Below are 22,338 nucleotides of genomic sequence, written 5' to 3' on the forward strand. Positions count from 1 at the left end.
CCAGGCAACGCGCGCTGCGGGAACCGGGAGACCCCCGCCCCTCGCCCTTCCCTGTGAACCCGCCAGTGTATGCATGCGCCTCACCTCGCTCAACCCCTGCCTAGCGGCCGAGGGAGCGAGAGAGACGGGTCCCGGAAACGCGGGTGGGGTCCGTGGAGACGCGAGTGCTCGCGGACTCCTAGGTTCCGGGCGGCGGCTTCTCCCCTCAAGCCGGGACCAATAGACTACCCAAAGGGCCAGCTGAGCGCCTTGCTGCCCCCGCCCCCGCCCCCGCCTCTGCCCGCGACCCGCCCGCGCCCCGCCCCCGCCTCATCTTACCCTGCGCGGCCCGGCTCGCCAGCTAAAGCGCCGCGCTCTCCAGACCCTTCTTCTCGTCCTTTGCTCTTCTCAGCATCTCGCCAGCTCAGGGGCGGTAGCAGCCCGGGAGGCAGCCAGCGGTGGGAGGAAGCGGCTTCAAGGATGAAGTGCAAGCCAAACCAGACGCGCACCTACGACACGGAGGGGTTCAAGAAGCGGGCGGCGTGCCTGTGCTTCCGGAGCGAGCTCGAGGACGAGGTGCTGTTAGTGAGTAGCAGTCGGTACCCCGACCGCTGGATCGTGCCGGGCGGGGGCATGGAGCCCGAGGAGGAGCCGTGCGGTGCGGCGGTCCGAGAGGTGTACGAAGAGGCGGGAGTGAAGGGGAAGTTAGGCCGGCTCCTGGGCGTATTCGAACAGAACCAAGATCGCAAGCACAGAACGTACGTGTTTGTACTGACCGTCACTGAGCTGCTGGAGGATTGGGAAGATTCGGTTAGCATTGGGAGGAAGCGAGAGTGGTTCAAAATCGACGATGCCATCAAGGTTCTCCAGTGCCACAAGCCCGTGCATGCCGAATATCTGGAAAAACTAAAGCTGGGTGGTTCCCCAACCAATGGAAACTCCGTGGCCCCGTCCCTGCCTGATAGCGATCCCTAGTATGTACCGCTCCCGCACAGACTTCTGATTGTCCGCCTGCCTTAGAACGAGCTCTGCCTAGAGCACCTCTCTTGCCATGTGCGGTCTCTCGGGGAGGAGGGAGGCTTCTTTTGTTTCCTTGGCAGACCTCTGAATCACGCTTGCAAACTGTCTCAGTTGCCAGGCACTGTTTTCAGATAATTTGCACGTTTTTCAGGTGCTTTCAGAATCGCTTCTTGGTTACACTGTACAATGTTTCCATAAGCTAGAGCCGTTTGGGATTTTGTGCAAGGTGCCTTAACTGTTCACCCTGGTTTTGGGCGGCGGGGGTAGGTAAGCCCTGTGATGTTTTTCTTTTTGTTTAACGTGTCACACATATTTGTGCATGAGTGTGCGTGAGCATATTTGAAGCCAGTCTCGTGGTTGATTTTGTAGTGGAGGCCTTTAAAGTTTAACCAGCTTGGTTGTGTGGGCATCTCTTACTATTTTCCTCCCTTAAGTTTTTTCTCACAGCGTTCGCCCCTGTCAGGGAGCCCTTCTGTAGTGGGAGTTAATTAAAAGATCAGTTTTTGAATTTAAAACAACTTATGGAATTGTTGGCATCTTGTGCTGTTTCTGCACTCGGCAGTAATTTTAGCTTCGGAAGTGTGATCCGATATGCCATTTTCAGAAATTTCTTTGTCTCTTTCTTTGTAGATCATTTGGTTCTCAACAAATTTTCACAACTGTTATGTTTTCACTGCTGACTTGAAATGGTCATTTTCCCATACAGTTTAACAGGGTACTTAACCTTACAGAAGAGATATTTCTGGGGCATTGCTAACCAAACACATCTTGATATTGTACATGTCTTATCAGGGACACGGTGTTCATGGAATGTGATTTAGCATGCTGGAGTTCCAACTCCCATTGCCCTTTACTGGACGACCTAGAAGAATTATCGTTCTCTCAGTTTCAAATTCCTTTTTGAGAGAAAGTTATCTCCCATATTTGAATTTAGTTACATTCCAGTTAAACTTCCTTGATTCCCTGTGACCAGACTCTTTTGTGGTGATAACATCCCCAATGAGTGAGTGAGCCCTCTTGATACTCAGCTGGTACAGATGTCTCAAACTGTTAGGACACCTGAACAGTCTCTGTTCAAGATGGCAGGTAATTGTTTTGTCTCACAAGACATTTTGGGGGGGTGCCAAATTTAAAGCTCTTAGGGTTGCCTAGATGCTTGATTGAAATCAGGAATCCCATCTAATAATATACTTAAGTCTCTCTTGTGGAACTTCCTCTGTTCCCCCAGTTGTGTCTGTAATTAGGTAGAAGGAAAGCCTGCTTTGCAAAGTGTATTAGGGGTGGAAGATTTATTTCTAATTTGTAGGGCATCCTATAATATACCATATCTCTTAAACATTATCAGTAGATATTTTGGATCAGTTAGCTAACTTTTATTGGTCACTCTTAGGCATTCTGTTAGAAATTTTGAGTTGTTTTTTCTTTTTGTTTTTTTGTAGAGAGAGTTTCACTTTATGGCCCTCAGTAGAGTGCCATGGTATCACACAGCTCACAGCAACCTCCAATTCCTGGGCTTAGGCGATTCTCTTGCCTCAGCCTCCCAAGTAGCCTGTGGGGACTACAGGCGCCCGCCACAACACCCAGCTATTTTTTTGTTGCAGTTCGGCTGGGGCCGGGTTTGAACCCACCACCCTCGGTATATGGGGCCAGCGCCTTACCGACTGAGCCACAGGTGCCGCCCAAAATTTTGAGTTTTGCTGTGAAAAGTCTAGATTCTTCTTCTGGAACTGTTTTTTGTGTGTGACAATTAAGGAAAAGCCTACTCTGTGAAGAGAGTATGGTTAGGTTATATTTTTCTACATATAACACTTAACATCTTTTTTTTTTCCTTTATTTATTTATTTATTTATCTTTATTAAACCATAGCTGTGTACATTAGTATGATCGTGGGGCACCATACACTTGGTTCATAGATCGTTTGACACATTTTCATCACATTAGTTAACATAGCTTTTGTAGCATTTTCTTAGTTATTTTGCTAAGACCTTTACATTCCACATTTACTAGGATTCACATATACCCTTGTAAGATGCATTAACATCTTGAAAGTATTTTAAAGACCAATAAATACAACTGGCTAATAACTAATTTTAAAAATTTCTCATTTCTCAAATTGGCTTTAAAAAAACAGTCACTTGTAGAACTGAATAGCATTACTCTTTAATCTTTGACATCACTTTTTAAAATAAAATCTTTGCCTAATATAAATGTCTAAAGTACGTGTAGTTAAGAAAAATTTATGTTGTCAAAGGAATGAGTAGAAAATGAATAGCTTTTAAAAACCAAGTATATAATTTCATATCCTAAGTTATGCAGCATTATCAATATTATTACCAAAACTTATCTTTCTTTGTATAGAAAAAAATTCTTTCTTATTTTTAAATAAACTATTATAATCCCACAAATTGACCTTTCCTATTCCAATAATCCAAATTGACAAAGGTGTTCTCAGCAATTTGAGATTATTCAAAGTATACATTAACAGTAGAGAAGTAGAATATTTCTTTATTACTTTCTTTCATACATAAAACTACTTCCATATAAAATGCCACAAATACCTGGGAGGTTTAACTTATACATAGCATTCTTAGAAATAATGCACAATCTCATGTTTTTACTTTTGACAAATGTGAAAAGTACAGTGTTGATGGTAACCAACTCTTAAGAGTTCTTAGCCTATACATATTTATTATGTTTTGAATACTACTACTTCCTAAGATTTTCTTCAGTGTCCAGATATCTTCAGGTTATGCAATTTCTAAAACTCCTAAGGTTTTTATTTGTAAATTACAACAACATTTTATACAGTTTGTACACTATAAAGTAAACTTTCTATTCACATAGGTAGTTCTTGTTAAATATGCTTTTGGAGTTCAGTCTAGAAAAAAAGTAAATGAAAGGGCCTTATCTTTTCATTTTAAAAGAGTAATCCAAAATTTTCAGAGTAAAACAGTTGACACAAAGGTAAATTGAAGTCTATAACCTGCATACTCCAAATGTTTGATGCATAATTGGGATTTTCTCTTTACAGAGTAATTACATACTGTCTATGCATTATTTATATGATAATTACAGTAAAAAATTACGGCTTATTTTTCAGCTCATAGCTCCCAAATAAAAATAGTTTGCTGATCTAAGACTTTCAAACATGAAGTAGAAATTTGTTTTCAGCATTTTTTTTTTAAAGGTTGATCTTTTTCCCCACCAGACAAGTGCTTTGAAAAAATATTTGAAGAAGACATGTTAGGGTAAAGGTAATTTTGGTATGCGTGATACAGAATTTTCCTGGATGTTGAACATGTTATATTTTCTACAAAACTGTGTTCTATTGATCAGATTATTGTTGGAAAAAGTAATCCTGAAAGGGGTGAAGGGTGGCTAGAAATAATTGTTTTGTGTGGTTTTGTTTGAGACAACTGTAAAGATTTGAACATTTTTGTATTTAGAAACATCAATAAAAAATGAAGAGAAAGAGACTATAAGAACAGGAACTGGCAACTTGTAAAGTAACAGCAGTATTACAGGGCCCTTCTGGAACAGATGTTTTAAAGGGCTCTGAAACTGAAGCTGTTCTTCTCTCACTTACCTTTGAGTGGAATTGAGTTGTAAAAATGAGGAGGAGTTCCTCCCTCAATAGTTAACTGGAAAAAGGGAGGTGAAAAATGCTGCTTTAGAGCCTATAGTATTAACATCTGGCCAGCGTTTCCTTTGTGGAAGCATCAAGCAAAACAAAACAAATATTCTCTGCATCATTCCATGCAGAAAGTAAGTATCTTTCTAAATGACTCTTGGCCTATTAGAATGAATGTTTTGAGGACTAGGACCCAGCCTGAATTCTCCCCATATCCTCAGAGCCTAGCACATTGGCTGTAATTTGGAGACATTTGCCATTGATCTACAGATTAGAAATGTCTGCTACCAGTGTATTCCTGATTTCGCAGCTTCATAACATACCTAGGATAGTGTATTATTCCCTCAGGCTTTCATCTTATCCAATTACAGTGGAACTGCATTGGATAATTCACTGAAGGTTTTTTCAATACAAAGTAGTTATATATACCAGTGGTTCTCAACCTTCCTAATGCCGCAGCCCTTTAATACAGTTCCTGTGGGTTGTGACCCACAGGTTGAGAACCGCTGATATATATCTGCATAGTAGGTCCTCAAATATTTGTTAACTAGAGGAATTGATGAACCAATAAAACTTTATTAACAAGATTTTTTTTTTTTTTAGGTGAATGGCATAGATGTTGTTCAGATTTACTTTGAAAGAATCAAGTATGTAAACCCAGTGATGGATGGAATTTTGAAGCACAGGTGAGCTCTTTCACACTCCCAAGAACACAGCTCATCCTATGCTTTTGGATGCTTCTTTCCTATATTACATTGACTTTCTCCAGGTTGTTGCACTACTACTGTATCTGTATAGAATTTGGCACCTGTGGCCTTTTTTTGTGCTGTTACAATTATGTATCTGTATTTATCACCAGGTTATATGACCTTGAAGGCAGGGAACTTGTTTCCGTAGTTTTTTATATATCTAACATAAATGACATTGCTTAAAATATGGTAGACATCACTAAGGATTTGTTTAAAAAATTAATATTTTGTAATGATACTGAGTGTAAAACTTTCCCCTTCTAATCTGTGTAGCATATATGTGCTTCTTATAAACTAGGTGTCATGCAACTGTTTCAAGGCAGGTGTGAGACATTAGAAAGCAAAAATTCTTACTCATATGTCTGTGTCATCCTAGACATTATATGCCTCCAGATGGCAGTGTATGACATCACCTATAAAATATATTTGCAAAGCTGAACACAGTAGTACATGTCTGTAGCCCCAGCTACAGGAGGCTGAGGTGGAAGGATCACTTGAGCCCAGGAGTTAAGTCTACCCCGGGTAACATAGTGAGACCCCATCTGTTGTGTATTTGCCAGAAATTTGAATCTAAATTTGATCATGTCTCTAGAAATGGAAACAATTTCTAATCTATAGAAAATAGAGGAGACAGAAACATAATTATTCTACACCATAGAAATCAGATCAGTAGAATACAGACTGCAGGAAACTCTACAAATGATCCAGTTGCTTCAGTAAATACCAGGATGAAAGCAAGAGATGGAGGACTGAAGAGACTTAAGAAACATATTAACCAATTGTATAGATCTTATTTGGATCCTGATTTGATTAAACTGTAAAAAGAATACATTTATGAGACAATCAGAGTAATTTGAACATTGACTGGATGACTTCATATTTGATCTTAGTTGGGATAATGGTATTGTGGTTATGTTGGATATTAGTCCTCATATACATTCTCAGATATTTACCGTTGAAATGATGTCTGGAATTTGATGGTATGTTGGAGATACTAGTGAAAGAAGATTGGCCTTGATAACTGTTGAAGCTGGATGATGGTTAAAATAATGGTTCATTATACATATTCATCTCTACTTTTGTATGTTTGTCATTTTCCATAATAAAAAGTTAATGAAAATAATTATTGGAGTTCTTATTAAGGTTAATATTGAAGGTAGACAGAAAAAGGAGGAGTAAAAATTTTAGATTGTTTACAAATATTGGCTCTGGGGTAGCACTTTTGGCCCAAGATATCAAATGCCAGAAAAGAAAGGGAAAACATACCATAGTGTGGCTAATGGCTGGTCCCCTTGTCACAGACCAATGTTAGGAGTTTTTTTCTTTAATTTGACCCATTGGAATAAGAAAAGTTAAAGCCTTATTTATTCCTACTGGAAAATGAAAATGGATTCTCATATGCTGTTGATCAGGGTTTTTGACAACACCTGTAGTCCAGGTCATGTCAATGTGAAAAAGCAAAGGGGTGGAGTTTCACTTCATATCATAAATTATGCCGTGTTATTGATATTATTACCAAAACTTATCTTTCTTTGTATAGAAAAACATCCAAGGAGCATGTTTATAAAATTTTATAAAAATCCACATAATGCCTGTTTTGAATAGGTTTTGAAGGGAACAATAAATATAGGCTTGTTAATTGAACATTAAGTAAATTTAATGTTACATTCGAAGGCGAGTGAAACAGGAAAGTAACCATAAACATTCCTGATGGCAGTGAACCATTTTGCATTTCACAGACTACAGATACTCCTGTAGTTCTGTACTATGCTTAGAATTGTGTGAAGTTTAAAACCTAAGCCAGAGTTACTTACATCAAAGACATAGGATCTTCCCTGACTTTTTCGTGGGGTCAAGAAGTAGCAGGCAAAAAGTGGGAATGGCATTGGAGGTCCTTCCTACAAAAAATATATTCCTTCCTAAGGATGAAAAACTGTGAAGCTGAAGCTGCACCCTCTACTCCTATGTGTGTTGGAATCCCAAGAGTAAGCAGTTCCCCAGAACCAACTATTACCTGGAAAAATGGAAGTGAAAGGTTTGCCTTAGAGTCCTTTATCACTTGCACCTGGGCAGAGCTTTCAATTCCAAAATTCTCCTATGAGAAGGCACCATTACAGATCAGAAAAACATTCATCATTATTTTCTTGGAAGTTGTTTTCCTAATTTGAATCTACTCTGATTGTAGCAGATTTTTTTTTTTTAATTTGGAGGCAAGCAGAACTGTTGGAACTATACGTGGGAGCAATAAAATAGTTTGGGATCCAACAGGCCATTGGCTCTACACTGGCTTCACCAGAGGCCTATAAGGCCTCTGCCAAATTATTTCTCTAATCTTGAGTTTTCTCATCTTTGAAATGGGAATTATCATTCTCTATCCTCTGGGGTAAGGTTTAGTCTCCAGTTTACAGGTACTGCATTCCTTTGTTATGTTATGGCTCCTATTATACATAACCCGTTTCCCCGAAAATAAGACATCCTCCGAAAATAAGACCTACTTACAGAAAAGATAAGACGTCTCCTGAAAATGAGACCTAGCACATCTTTGGGAGCACACTTTAAAATAAGACACTGTCTTATTTTCCGGGAAACAGGGTATTATACACATACATACTAGCCTGAATGTCTCTGCCTTCTAAACTCTTGAGGTCCCTGGGCTCTGGGAGCCAGGCTGGGTTATCTGATCGTCCCCAGAGTCTGGCCCAGAACCTGGAACATGGTACTCCACAGATGTTCATAACATGTTCATTCTATAAATGGTTGTCACACCTCCGACTTGTGAAACTTAGTTGCTGTTATTTTACCAGGTATTTATTTACTGGAAAATATGAAAAATGAGACATCAGAAGACTGGACTGTGCTCATGTGCTCAAGTTTCTCTTTATTGGAAAGGATATTTTACCTATAAATCATGTTTTTATTGTTTAGCATCTTTCAGTACCAATAACTTCTTAGCTAACTTCTTAGCTTCATAAAATACTAAGTGCTACTGGCCCCACAACTGTATTCGATAATTCACTGAAGACTTCTCAAATGCATATAATTGAAGGACATGGTAAGTGCTCAGTATTAATTTCGTGTAAGGATCTTTGAATGAATACCAGGTAACTGTCTTAATTATATTTTAATTTACAAGTGAAAGACATAGATTAGCAATTTGTATTATATGATAATAAGCTCAAGACTAGGACAGGGCCTGACTGATTTGAATGGTAAGGATACAAAGAGCCCATTTAGATTTAGACAGTTTAGTACTTGCATAAACATTGCAAAGAAGAATGAACCCAAGGGGCCAATTATCAGGGTCTTTGTCCCACATACCCTAAAAGACAACAAAGAAACAAAAAGAGCTGGATGACTATAACAAGTTAGGGGATGCTCTGTAGCTGAGGAGCCCAATCTACACTACAGCTGAATGACTTTATGTTCTTCAGCTCTGTTCTGGAGAGCACAGGACAGAAAGCCCCATACTTCATCAGAAACTGGTGGGTAATAAGAAATTTGTTCATGACAACCTCCCTAGAGGGACAGGTAAGTGACTAAAAGATGGCTGCATAGCACCTCCAAACAGCCTCTCATTATGGTCTGTGAGGATCACAAGACATTTAACCAAAACTCAGATTACCTGCAGTTCAAGCCTATATAGATAATGAAATGCAAGGGTGCCAGGCCACCATGGATGATACATTTCCTTACAATTCCACTCTCCTTTCACACATCCTGCTAAGAATTCTTTTTACAAACATAGGCCACCTATTATGTCCACTGCAAAGATACAGAATGGACCTCCATGCAAAATTTGGTTTAGGCTCGGCGCCCATAGCACAGTGGTTACAGCGCCAGCCACATATACCCAGGCTGTTGGGTTCAAACCCAGCCCAGCCCAGGTAAACAACAATGACAACAGCAACAAAAAAATAGCCAGGTGTTGTGGCAGGTGCCTGTAGTTCCAGCTACTTGGAAGGCCGAGGCAAGAGAATCGCTTAAGCCCAAGAGTTTGAGGTTGTTGTGAACTGTGATGCCACGGCACTCTCTGAGGGTGACATAGTGAAACTCTGTCTCGCCAAAAAAAAGAAAAGAAAGTTTGGTTTAGATATCAATACTGGTGGTGATGCCACATATGCATCCACAGGGTATTCAAAGTTTCATTATTCACATAAAGAGACTTTTTTGAGAGCAGAACAGGCTTCCAAAGCTGATGCAGAAATGTCTTAAGAGAACAAGGAAAGGAGACTGGCTCCTTTCCTTTTTCTTGTGGTTAGAGGTTGGGATGAGGTTGGGGTGAGAGTTTGAATGTGCAGCGAGGGGTTTAAAACTCCCTTCAGCATCAAAGGTAAGAAGACCCAGAGTTTTTACTAGCTTACCCAGATGTAGGACTGAAGGAGAAGAGGCAGAAAGGTTGCTAAAACCTCTACACTGAAAGAGTCTCAGGGGCAAGCTGGTGGTGATGGCACTAATATGACTGAATATAGTATTACAATTTGAAAAAATTCTAGAGTCTCTTGCTTGGAGGGAGCCTCACTCAAGGTGGGCCTATTTGTAAGTAATGGCATAAATGGGGCTACATAAAATTTATAAGTAAGGAATATGTTGCCTTTAGAACCCCAAACAGCCTAAACAATGTTGGGTTTGTTTTAATGTTGTGGGTATGAGAGAGTCGGTAACTATTGATAGTGTCAGGGATGGTACAGCTCTCAGTTTACCAATCATTTTCAGGAATTTAAACAAGGTTGTGATGCCTTGTGCTATGTGTGGGGCAATGGCCCATTAACATTTTGTGAGCTTTTTAAATATCTGTATGACCGACATGAATGTTTTTAAAGAATCCCCTTAGAAGAAAATGACATCAATGTAATGTCTTATCTGTGCTCCTGGATAAAGTTAGATGCAGTTAAGGTCTTGCCTGCAAAGACTGTGTGAGATGACAGAGCTAATGAGGTACATTCTAAGTAGCCAGGTAAAAGTATATGCTTTCCGTTTGGAGAGAAAGGAAAAATGAGACTTAGGTTGTTGAAATAGGTATTAAACAGAATATACTAGCCCAATATATAATAGGAAAATATTTATCAGTTGCTGATAGGATGCAGGAAATAATTTCCATAAATCATAATATTAATTATGGAGCCTTATTGGGTAGTCCACTGCATTAAGGCTGTGGTAATTCATCAAGATGCCTTATTCATTCTTTCTAAGTTAAATAAGAGGCCAAATTAAGCTGTCAAATGAAGAAGCAATGGGGATAATCATCCTCTTCTCTAAATAGGTCTTGAATAATGGGTTTTAATTCATAAAAGTCCTGTTTTAATTTACATTCCACAGTATTAACTATATACATTGTGGGGTGATTGTCCATGGGGTCCCATTTCTTCAAGCCAGTTTGTAAATGCTAAAGATTCAATCTAATTTTGATTTCTTATTTAATGGGTCTGTACTTCCATGCCCACCATTGGATATTTTAGGGCAATGGGTGCTATAACCCCATGAGGAATTTAGCCTAGGCAATAATTATAATGTTTAAGGTATAACATACATATTTGTCCTCTATTTTATATTCAGTAATCATCCTGAGATTATAGGAGTTATCATGTATATTCTCCAGAAAAACAGAACCAATAGTATGTGTGTATATATAGAAGGAATTTCATTATAAGGAATTGATTCATGAAATTATGAAGGCTGAAAAGTCCAAAATCTGCATTGTGGACTGGCAGGCTGCAGACCCAGGAGAAACTATGGTACATTTCTCCAAAAGCCATCACCTTTGAGACCCAGGAGAGCTGGTGGTACAGATAAAGTACAAAGGCAGTCTGATATAGAATCCCCCCTTGTTCAAGGAGGTCAGCCTTTCTGTTCTATCTGATTAGATGAGGACCACCCATATTGTGGAGGGCAATCTACTTACTCAAAGTTCACTGATTTAAATATTAATCTCAGCCTGGCACAGTGGCCCCTATCTATAATCCCAATGCTATGTGAGGTCAAGATGGGCAGATCACTTGAGGCCAGGAGTTCAAGAGTAGCCTGGGAAACATAGCAAGACACTATCTATACAAAAAAAAAAATAAACATTAGTCAGGTGTGTTGGCACATGCCTACAGTCCTAGCTACTCAGGAGGCTGAGGTGGGAGGATAACTTGAACCCAGGAGTTCAAAGCTACAGTGAGGTATGATTGTGCCATTGCACTCCACCTTGTGCAACAGAGTAAGGCCCTATTTCTAAATAAAATACAATAATAAAATAAGATAAAAATAAATCTCAACCAAAAACACCTTCTAAGTTGACACATAAAATTAACCATCATATGTCTTTCCCTTGGCAACTTGTGGCATTCATACACATCTCCTTAAACCATACTTTGTCTCCAAAAAAGACCATAACAACACCACAGTTCCACTTAACATGATACAATTCTCCTATATACAATGGAAAATACATTAACCTTTTCCCCAGAAGATACAAAATCCTTGCATGATGGTTAATCTTTCATTAATATTTCATAATTCAAATACTATGATGTAAAGTTAGCAATACTTAAACGCTATGATAAAGTCAGTACATCTTATGTTACATGATAAGAAAATAAGCTAGGGAAGAAAGCAAAGACACATGTATACACACAAATGCACATACAAACATATTCATAACAAAATAAGGAGGAAATAAGTACTCCTGACAACTGCAGTTTTCATTTCTATAGCTGATCATGTGGTGGTCATAGCTGGTATTCATAATTAATTTCTTCCACTACCCATTCTCTGTTTCCTCTGCCTTTAGCAAGCACATCTGCTGGTCATAATTATTTACCTGGTAGGGTGCCCAAACAAAGACTTCAGTAGTTTGACCTTAATTAGATTGTAATAGTTTCCCATTGAGTTTAATCACAGGGCATGGTAGCACTAAGAGATGCCCTAGGGCAGTGGTTCTCAATATTCCTAATGCCATGACCCTTTAATACAGTTCCTCATGTTGTGGTGACTCTCAACCATGAAATTATTTTCATGCACGAAATAATTTGGAAATAAAACCTCCAGGCCAACAGAAGTTGTGGGGGAAAGAAAGCAAAAATAAATTGCTAGTTTGTTACTTAGCATAATAGTGATTGGCCTCACTCTCATTTCTTCTTCTTAATTCCTGGAACTGTTAATTCTGACTATCAAAGAGAGAGCACCGTATATTTAACACTGGTTTGAGTATATACAGCCTTCTAGAGAACCATGCTTTATTCTTGCAGGCTATTGGCACCTAGCTGGCAATGTGATGCAACATTCTACTGGTGAATCAAGCCAGGTACTTCAGGCTGATAGGGAACTTTGTAAGATCATTGCTGCATTTCATTTGCTTTCAGTTGAGTTCATTGACCAAAAGCAATACTGTATGGAATACCAAGATTGTGTATAAGGTGTTCTGTAAGTCCAGGGACGGTGGTTTGCAGAAGTATTGTGTGTAGAAAAGACAAATCAGTATCCAGAGTGTCTACTCCAGTAAGAACAAAATGCCGCCTTTTCCACAGTGGAAGTTGCTGTGGTTTAAATGTCCCCTCCAAAATTCATGTTGAAACTTAATCCCCAAGGTAGCAGTACTTAAAAAAAAAAAAAAAACGGCTTTTTTTTTTTTTGAGACATAGTCTCACTTTGTTGCCCTTGGTTGAGGGCTGTGGTGTCATAGCTCACAGAAACCTCGAACTCTTGGGCTCAAGCGATTCTCTTGCCTCAGCCTCCTGAGTAGCTGGGACTACAGACACCCACCACGACACCCAGATATTTTTAGAGACAGGGTCTCACTCTTGCTCAGGCTGGTCTCGAACCCATGAGCTCAGGCAATCCACCCGCCTTGGCCTCCCAGAGTGCTAGGATTACAGGTGCGAGCCACCATGCCTGGTCCATGGTGGGCTTTTAAAAGGTGATTTGCAGAGTCCTCATGAATGGATTCATCTATTGATAGATTAATGGATTAATGGATTCATGGGAAGGAAACTGGTGACTTTTAAGAAGACAAAGAGAGACCTGAACTCCCACATGAGCATGCTCAACTTTCTCGCCATGTGATGTATGCATCACCTAGGGTGTCCAAAAACACCCTTTACAGAAAGTTCCCAGCAGCAAGAAGGTTTTCATCAGATGCAGGCACTCAACCTTGGAATTCTCAAATTATCACTGTAAGAAATATATATTTATTTATAAATGACCCAGTTTCAGGTATTCTGTTCTAACAAACAGAAAATGGACCAAGAAAATTGTTACCAAGAAATAGGGCTGTTTGCTGGTAACAAATACCTAAAAATTTGGAAGTGGCTTTAGAACTGGGTAATGGGAAGAACCTGGAAGAATTTGGAGGTGCAGGCTAGAAAAAGCCTACATTATGGTGAGAATTAGAAGACAAGAAGACTAGGGTAAGTTTGGAACTCCTTAGAGTTTGGTTATATGGTTATGATCAGAATGCTGATACAGGGCGGCGCCTGTGGCTCAAAGGAGTAAGGTGCTGGTCCCATATGCTGGAGGTGGCGGGTTCAAACCCGGCCCCGGCCAAAACCACAAAAAAAAAAAAAAGAATGCTGATAGAAATAAGGATAGTAAAGGCCATTCTGCTAAATTTTCACATGGGACCGAGGAACAAGGAAACTGGACTAAAGGTCATCCTTTTATAAATTGGCTAAATTGTGTCTGTGCCCAACAGCTTTGTGGAAGGCTGAATTTAAGAGTAATGGAATAGCCTATCTGGTGGAAGAAATTTCTAAGCAGCAAAGTTCTCATGCTACTGTGTGGTTACTTCTAACTGCTTATGGAAAAGTTCTAGAGAAAAAAGGGAACAATAGCAACATTTGGAAATTTTGGAGCCTGGCCATGTGATAGAGAATGAAAGTGTATTTAGTACAGAAATCCAAGGGTGTGGTGAAGCCAATGCTTGTTAAAGAGATGGCTAACAGGGAACCAGGTACTAATAGTCAAGACAATGGCAAAAAGGCCCTGATGGCATCTCATAAATCTTCAACGTAGCCTATCCCATCACAGGCCCGAGACTTAAGAGTACAGAATGACTTCAGGAAACAAGCCCAGACACTAGTGCCCTGTGCCACCTTGGGTTATGTTCCCCACATCCCAATCACACTGGCTAGAGCAGTCATGACTCAAAAAGTTCCATTTGCAAAGCACATCACAGCTATGAAAGGTAGTCATCAAAATCATCCAACACCTGCTTGGGAAAACTTCAGCCGTTGGATTTCAGTCCCTATAAGCAGCTACATGTGTTCCACCCAGCAAAGCCCTAGGAGTGGGGCTGCCTGAGGCATTGGGGGCCCAACTCCCACCTTATTGTGTCCAGGAAGAAGCATATGGAATCAAAAGTGATTATTCTCTGGCTCTAAGATGTAATGTTTGCCCCACTGGGTTTCAAACTTGCTGGAGGCATTAGTATGCCTTTCTTGCCTATTTATCCTTTTGGAATGTGAATGTGTACCCTTTGTTTGCTACACTTGTGAAATTAAATAATTCAAATTTAAAACTGTTAGAACTTTAAATTATTTAAGCCTTGAGAGTAATGTGACTATGTGACCTGGGTCATGTAGCATGCAACTGCAATTTCTGCTTCTCCAATGATAGATTAAATCTCTTCCTCATTCTTTCTCTTTCTTTCTTTCTTTTTTTTTATTGTTAAATCATAGCTGTGTACATTAGTGCAGTCAAGGGGTACAATGTGCTGGTTTCATATACAATCTGAAATATTCTCATCCTAGGAGTGATTAAGAAACCCTAAATGACACCAGAGGTAAGACCCCCCCAGAGACAATTACTCCTCCTAATGGAATGTTAAAGCAATCTTCCTTGTATTGTAGAAGCTGCAACCAATAAAATTGCTATAATGTATGTATTGACTTTATATGGAAAATACATACATTCTTTCTCTCTTGCAAAATGTAGCAACCGTGTTAAACTTCTCTGCCTATATAAGTGAAACATTTGATTCTCCAATTTGAAAATGTCCCCATTTGTTTGGCATTTGTGTTATACTTAATCATATTTTCTGAATCTTGTTATTTAAAGTCAACATATCATTGTATCTTGGAAGTAGGTAACGTGTTTTGATTTCACAGGCTCACAGAAGAGTCTTAGACATTGGATTTTGTGGTGGAATGAGTTAAGACTGTGGGTTTATGATGATGGGATAAATGTATTGGTATATGAGAAGGACATGAGTTTTGGGGGCCCAGAAGGGAATGCTATGATTTGAATGTCTCCTCCAAAACTTACGTTGAAACTTAATATCCAATGTGGCCATGTTGAAAACTGTGATCTTTAAGAAGTTATTGGATCATAATAGCTCTGCTATCATGAATGGGTTAATCCAGTCACAAATTTTGGATTAATAGGTTATCATGGAAGGGGAACTAGTAGCTTTATAAGCAGGGTAAGAGAGACCCGAGCTAACAAGCTCAGCCCCCTTAACATGTGATGCCCTTCATTGCCTTGTGACTTTGCAGAGTTCCCAGCAGCAAGAAGCCTCTCACTAGATGCAGCCTCTTGATCTTGGACTTGTCAGCTTTCATAGTTGTAAGAAATAAATTTATTTTCTTTATAAATTACTCAGTTTCAGGTATTCTTTTATAAACAATAGAAGACAGGCTAATACAGAAGTGATCCAGTGTAATCAACCTGCCATCACACAGCTGGCTGATCACCCCAGGAAATGATGCCATATTGAATCCTCAACATCATCCTTTACTACTGGCAGACTGGGCAGTCAATGGTGGTCACAGTCAGGTTGGCCATGGTCAGTGGGAATCCATGTTACTGAGCCCATGCATAACCTCCATCCCTGCCACTCATGGCCACTTTGTTCATGAGTCTCTTGGGCAATGATGGGGGTAACTGAGAAAAGCGACTGACTAGTTTCTACAGAACAGGTCATCCTATCCCCATGATTATAGAACTCTTCCTCTGGCTGTAGTCACACTTTTGGCACAAGTGTGACTACAGCCAGAGGAAGAGTTTCGTAATCAGGCATATCCTCTGTCTACTCAGGGATAACTACATAACTACTACAGAGTTATCTACATAACTCTTCTCCAAATTTCCTTGTCACTAATTTTCCAGTCATACTCCTTCCAAATCCCTGACCTTCCAGCCAAGCCATTGGCTACAGCCCATGAATCAGGATGTAATCCTATGTCTGGCCAGTTCTTCTAAAAAAAATGAACAATAACATACACTTTTGAAGTTCTGCCATCTGGGATGAATTCCTTTTACTACTCTCCTCCAAGGATGTCCTTGAAAGGGGCTATAGCACCTGTCTATGTTTGGGTGGTGCCTATATGTCATGCAGAACTATCTGTAAACCAGACCTGGCTTTTCTCTTCCTCTGTTGATTAATCGAACATATGGTACTGCCCCAGCTGGGGGACAGGAGGCAGTGTAGCAAGAGTGGGCACCATGAGCAGTTGGGCCACTCCACGTAACTCATTTGTGCCTTCAGGAACTTCTCAGGCCCAGTCTTGTATACACCACTTCCATTTGATCATGAAGTGCTGTTGTGCACACCCAATTTCATGGCTTGGTAAGTCAGATGACACCCATGTCAGGAATGGCACTCAGGTTCCATGGTAACTTGATGGCCCATAGTTAAGTGTCAATCTACTAAGGCCCAGTGCAGCCCCAGAGCTGTTTCTTTAAAGGAGAGTAGTTATCTGCAGAGTATGGCAGGGCTTTGCTCCAAAAGCTTAAGTGGTAGAGCAACTTGCATAGTAGCCTGGATGTGTTACGGAACCTTCTCTGAGCCCTACTCAAAACTTGTAGATTTCCAGCTCACTTAATAAATGGGCCAGTATCATACACTCAAATGAGGAATATATTGTCTCCAAAATTCAAAATGTCCCATTAGGTGCATTCACATTCTTACTCATTCTCTCTCTCCCCATCACTCTCTTCTCTCCCCACCCCCATCTGTGCTATGATCTGGATGTGTCCCCCAAAATTCATGTGTTGGAAACTTAGTTCCTAATGCAATGTGTTGGGAGGTAGGGCCTTTTGGAAGTTATTTAGGTCACAAGAGCTCTCCTCCCATGAAAGAGGAGTGAGTTTTGCTCTTTCATGTTCTGCCAGATGAGAACATAAGAGTTCACCCGTTTTGGCCCATCCACCTTCTGCCATGTTGTAAGAAGGCTCAACACCATTTGGCAGCACCTTGAACTTGTACTCCCAGCCTCCAGAACTAAGAAGAGTAAATTCTGCTCTTTATAAATTATCCCATCTCAGGTATTATTATAGCATCACTAAGTGAACTAAGACTGTATTTTTTTACATATATTTAAGGTGTACAACATGAAGTTTTGATGTATTTATTTTGTTATGCACAGTTATTACTATAGGCAAGCAAATTAACATTGTCATCATCTTGTTTTTGTTATTATTATAATAAAAGCACCTAAAATCTTCTCTCTTGGAAAATTACTAGTATATAACACAGTGTTATTAACTATAGTCCTCATGTTGTTCTCTAGATCTATAGACTTATTCATCCTACAAAGCCTAAACTTTCTACTCTTTGACATATGTCTTTCCATTGTGCCTCTTTTATGGGGGGGGGGTCACAGGAGGTATCAGATGCAATTTTATCCTTCAATACAGCAACATACCCAACAACATTGGATCCCTAGAAATTTCATTGAGGTAGAAGGCCTCTGAATTTTTGTCATATTTATTTCCCATTCTCTGGCATATAAATGTCTTACTAATACATCTGAAGTGGTTGCTACTTCATGCTCACTAGGTCCAATCAGCATAATGTAATCAACGAGTGAACCAGTGTAATATCTTGTGGAAGAAAAAGAGGATGAAGATCACTGATAACTAAATTATGGAATATGGCAGGAGAGTCAATATATTCCTGAGGTAGGATAGTGAAAGTGTATTACTGGCCTTGCCAGCTGAAAGGAAACTACTTCTGGTGGGCTTTATGAACAGGTATAGATAAAAAAAAAAGTACCAGATCAATAGGTGCATACCAAGTACCAGGAGATGTGTTAACTTGATTGAGCATCTGTACATTGGGTACAGCAACTGCAACTGGAGTAACCCCAGTCATTAAGCTTATAAAAATCTGTCTTCTGCACAGCCCAGATATGTGAGTTGAATGGGGAATATGGTGGGTGTCGCCACTGCATCATTCAAGTCCCTGATGGTGGTACTAATCTTTGCAATCCCCTCAGGAATGTGGTGTTGCTTTTGGTTTACTATTTTTGTAGGCGAAGGCAGTTCTAGTGGCTTCTATGTGGCCTTTCCCACCATGATAGCCCTCACTCTACAATCGTTGCATGGGATTCTGCCAGGTACTGAGTATATTTATTCCAATTTTGCATTTTTGAACTGGGTAAATAACCATAGGATGGTCTCAGGGACTTACTTGGCCCACAGTGGTAGGGGCTAAGCTAAAAATCCATTGATTACCTAACTTCTGTAAGCTCCTACTCTGACTCCTGGACTGCAGTGATATTTTAGGCCTCCTGGAAATAGTGTCAAAGCCAGTGTCCTATAGTCCCTGAAAGATCTGATTATTTCCTTTTCTTCAACCAGTTACCATGGTAAAAGGCTGCAGTTCCCTTTGGGAAAGTTTTGGAGACAGATTAATAGTGTAAATTTTTGGCAGTATGTCAGGGTCCCTCCTCAAGGGGATTTGGTCTCCTTTTCAATTCAAGAGGTTCTGTGTCTATAAACTAGCTCATGTCTGCAAATTGATTGAGGTACTGTGACATTTTTATGATTCAGACTAGACATTTGTTCACTTGACCTGAACGTTTCTGCTTATACAGATCAAGTATAAATTTAGTAGGTTTCTATTTTAGTCCACTGAGGCCACTCTGACAAAATACCATAGGCTGGGTTATTTAAATACAAGGCATTGATTTTTCATGATTCTAGAGTCAGACTCTTTATTCGACCACCCCATCAGATACCCCAATTAATTTTACTGACCGGTTCTTGTACAAAATACGTTCTGTTTGTCTTGGGCAACATTGGAACACAGTTAACTATGACTATAACTCATAGTAAAAAGATTGAACCCATGTGGTAGATAGACCTCAGCCCTTGTAGTTAAGTCAGTTACATATGTAAAGGCATAGAAAAGGATCCAATAAAAACAAGATAAAGCTTAAAAGAATCATATCAGTGTCCAGAATGTGAATCTTATTTGTGTCAAGTGCATGCTGTTTCTTTCTGGAGTCAGTGGATTTTGGAATGTTTCTGAGAGTTCTTATTTTAGTTTTTATTGGCCAGAAATAAATAGCGAATAGTGGCAATAGTCTGTGTGAAATTGACCAGATGTCCTGTGGATAAGAGCTGAAAGAGATTAGTGAATGGTCTCTGTTCCAACTCTTTTTTTTTTTTTTTGTCAGAGACAGAGTCTCATTTTGTTGCCTTGAGTAGAGTGCCATGGTGTCACAGCTCACAGCAACCTCCAGCTCTTGGGCTTAGACAATTCTCCTACCTCAGCCTCCTGAGTAGTTGGGACCACAGGTGCCCGCCACAATGCCTGGCTATTTTTTTGTTATTGGTGGTGCAGTTTGGCTGGGGCCAGGTTCAAACCAACCACCCTCAGTATATGGGGCCAGTGCCCTACTCACTGAGCCACAGGCGTTGCCCTCTATTCCAACTCTTGACCACCCAGGGTCAAAGGTGTTTTCTCCTTATCATCCAGCATCGTTGTTCTCTTTCCACAGCCACATGATTGGTATGACTGGTTTCTTCAGCTATTTCTTCACTGTTTTTCCAATCCTCCAAATGTCTTATCTACCTTATATATCCAGTCTCATCCCTATGTGGTTCAGAAGTTTCTTCTCCATCTTTTTGTACCATCCTAGATTATCTCCCATTCCTTGACATGTAGGCCATGCCAAGATCACCTTAAGGGTTGTCACCTCATATTTATGATCATTATCATCAGTGTCCACAAGTGTCCAAATCCAGCAAGCATAAGAGATGGAAAAAGAAGCATCATATTAGTCTCCACCCCATGCATCTTTTTGATTCTTCCAAGTTCCAGTAGCTTGATTTCCCAGGAGTAGGTGTAGAAGTGGACAAAAAAAAAGACTAAGAAGAATAAATCATAAATTAGGGCTTGATTTTTTTTTTTTACAGTTAGCCTTAATTTCTTTTCCTACTCCTCAATCTCATAATTAAACATTTTATTTAAATAGGAGGTACCCTTATGATGAATTACCATATTTAGAGCCCAAACTGCCTATCTTAAGTGAGTATGTGTTCTTCACTAGGCACTGAGCCTTGGTTAAACAATTATCCTTTTCATTTTCTCCTTTAAGAGTACATCTTATTTTCTAGTAGCACCTGCTGCCTGGGGATAAAAATGGGCATAAAATATCCAGACAATGTCTATATGGCTGTCCACTGTTTGTTACTTTTTGCTATAAAGGTAGTACATGTCTGACTAGATGTGTTCAGGAAATCCAAACATGTAAAATAGTTCATCTAAGAGTCATTGAATAGTATGGTTCCCATTTGCTGAGCAGATAAAGATGGCAATTCCCTACCTGAAGAATTGTTTACAAAAGTTGATGTACCCGCAAGAGGAAGGAAAGAGAGTTATATAGTGTATTTTCCAAGACTGGCCAGCTGGGGTACCTCTTGATATATGTTCCAAAGCTCCCTTTGCCATACTTGGCTATACAGCTTTCAGTCTGGACACATCTGCCAGGCTTCTATGCCTCATGTTCCAGAACCAAACCACTAGGTCTTGTTTTGGGGGCCCAGTCCTGAATTGTAAATAGATTGTCATACTCTGTGAAATGCTATATTCACACATGGTATATCCAGGTGTACACTTATGGATAGTGCAGATTTGATTATGGATAGTGCAGATTTGATCAGCTTATTATTGTCACTGATGTTCATCTTTGAAGGGTCTTATAGGCATTCATATGGGTCACAACAGAAGTTGTGGTCCTGTGGAATGTTTTTCTATAATGTTTGTCTCCACAGAGGCTGAGACTTAATCATCAAAGTATCCTATTGCCAGTCACTGCAGTGTCTGATTCTTGTACTGCCCATGAGTCAGTGAAAATGTAACTGGGTACATTTTGCAGGATGTTTTCCAGAGTAGACACCATGGAAAACACCACTGAACAGAGGTTCCTTTTTCATGTGCAGCTGTAAGACACAGTTTCCTTTGGGGCTGTACCCACAGCAGTGGCCCAGCACACCCCATTGGCCTTGAACATAGATGATCTACCTGTGAAGCAGGCCCAGGCATCCTCAGTACTAAAATTCCCCATAAGCCCAAGGTTCTGGAACAGACTCCACATCTGATACAGCCTTGCCTAGAGCTTGATCAGTCAGTTTTCCATGTAGCTGTGAGACTCCGTAATGCCTTGTTTACTTTTTTCCTGAATATCCCACTTCAACTCAATAATAGATGCTTGTTGGGTGCTATGGTTTGAATGTTTTTGTCCTTTCAAAAATTCATATTGAAATTTAATCCCCCATGCAACAGTATTGGGAGATATAGCCTTTTGGAGGTAGAATTAGGTGCTCTTATTGAGACCAGAGGCTATAAAAAGGCTAGATGGAGGGAGTTCATTCCCTTTTTCTATTTCCATAGGATACAACCCTCACCAGACAATCAAACCTGCTAGCATCTTGAGCTTAGATTTACCAATCTCCAGAACTGTGAGAAAATAAATTTCTGTTCTTTCTAAATTACATTCTGTGACATTTTGTTATACAAGTAGTAGCACAAACAGAATAAATATTGGGCAATATCTACTTCAGTTATGTTCTCATTTCTGATCCGTTCTATGGTAGAAATGTAAGGGTGTCATAACATTTGCTGCTGCTTTGTTATTCTCTCAGGGTCCACCAGCACCCAGTAACAACCAGTAATAGGTTTTCAAATGGAGTACACCTGGTGGTCATGTCAGGCAAGTGCTGTGTCCCAAACCTACATCTTTTTTGTCAGAA

The 22,338-nt window shown here is 39.9% G+C and overlaps 1 protein-coding gene across 1 annotated transcript; it reads left to right on the forward strand.

Annotated features, from left to right (window-relative positions):
• Nucleotides 1-201: 201 nt before the first annotated feature.
• On the forward strand, nt 202-6,429 carry LOC128577461 (diphosphoinositol polyphosphate phosphohydrolase 3-beta). Its single transcript, XM_053579696.1, has 2 exons — nt 202-953; nt 5,234-6,429. Coding segments are annotated over exons 1-2 (495 nt in total). The 5' UTR covers nt 202-459; the 3' UTR covers nt 5,235-6,429.
• The last annotated feature ends 15,909 nt before the right edge of the window (nt 6,430-22,338 follow it).

This window comes from Nycticebus coucang, chromosome X, assembly GCF_027406575.1.
Source record: "Nycticebus coucang isolate mNycCou1 chromosome X, mNycCou1.pri, whole genome shotgun sequence".
Lineage (NCBI taxonomy): Eukaryota > Metazoa > Chordata > Mammalia > Primates > Lorisidae > Nycticebus > Nycticebus coucang.

Coding starts and splice junctions, on each gene's coding strand:
- LOC128577461 (XM_053579696.1), top strand. CDS start 460: ATGAAGTGCAAGCCAAACCAGACGCGCACCTACGACACGGAGGGGTTC.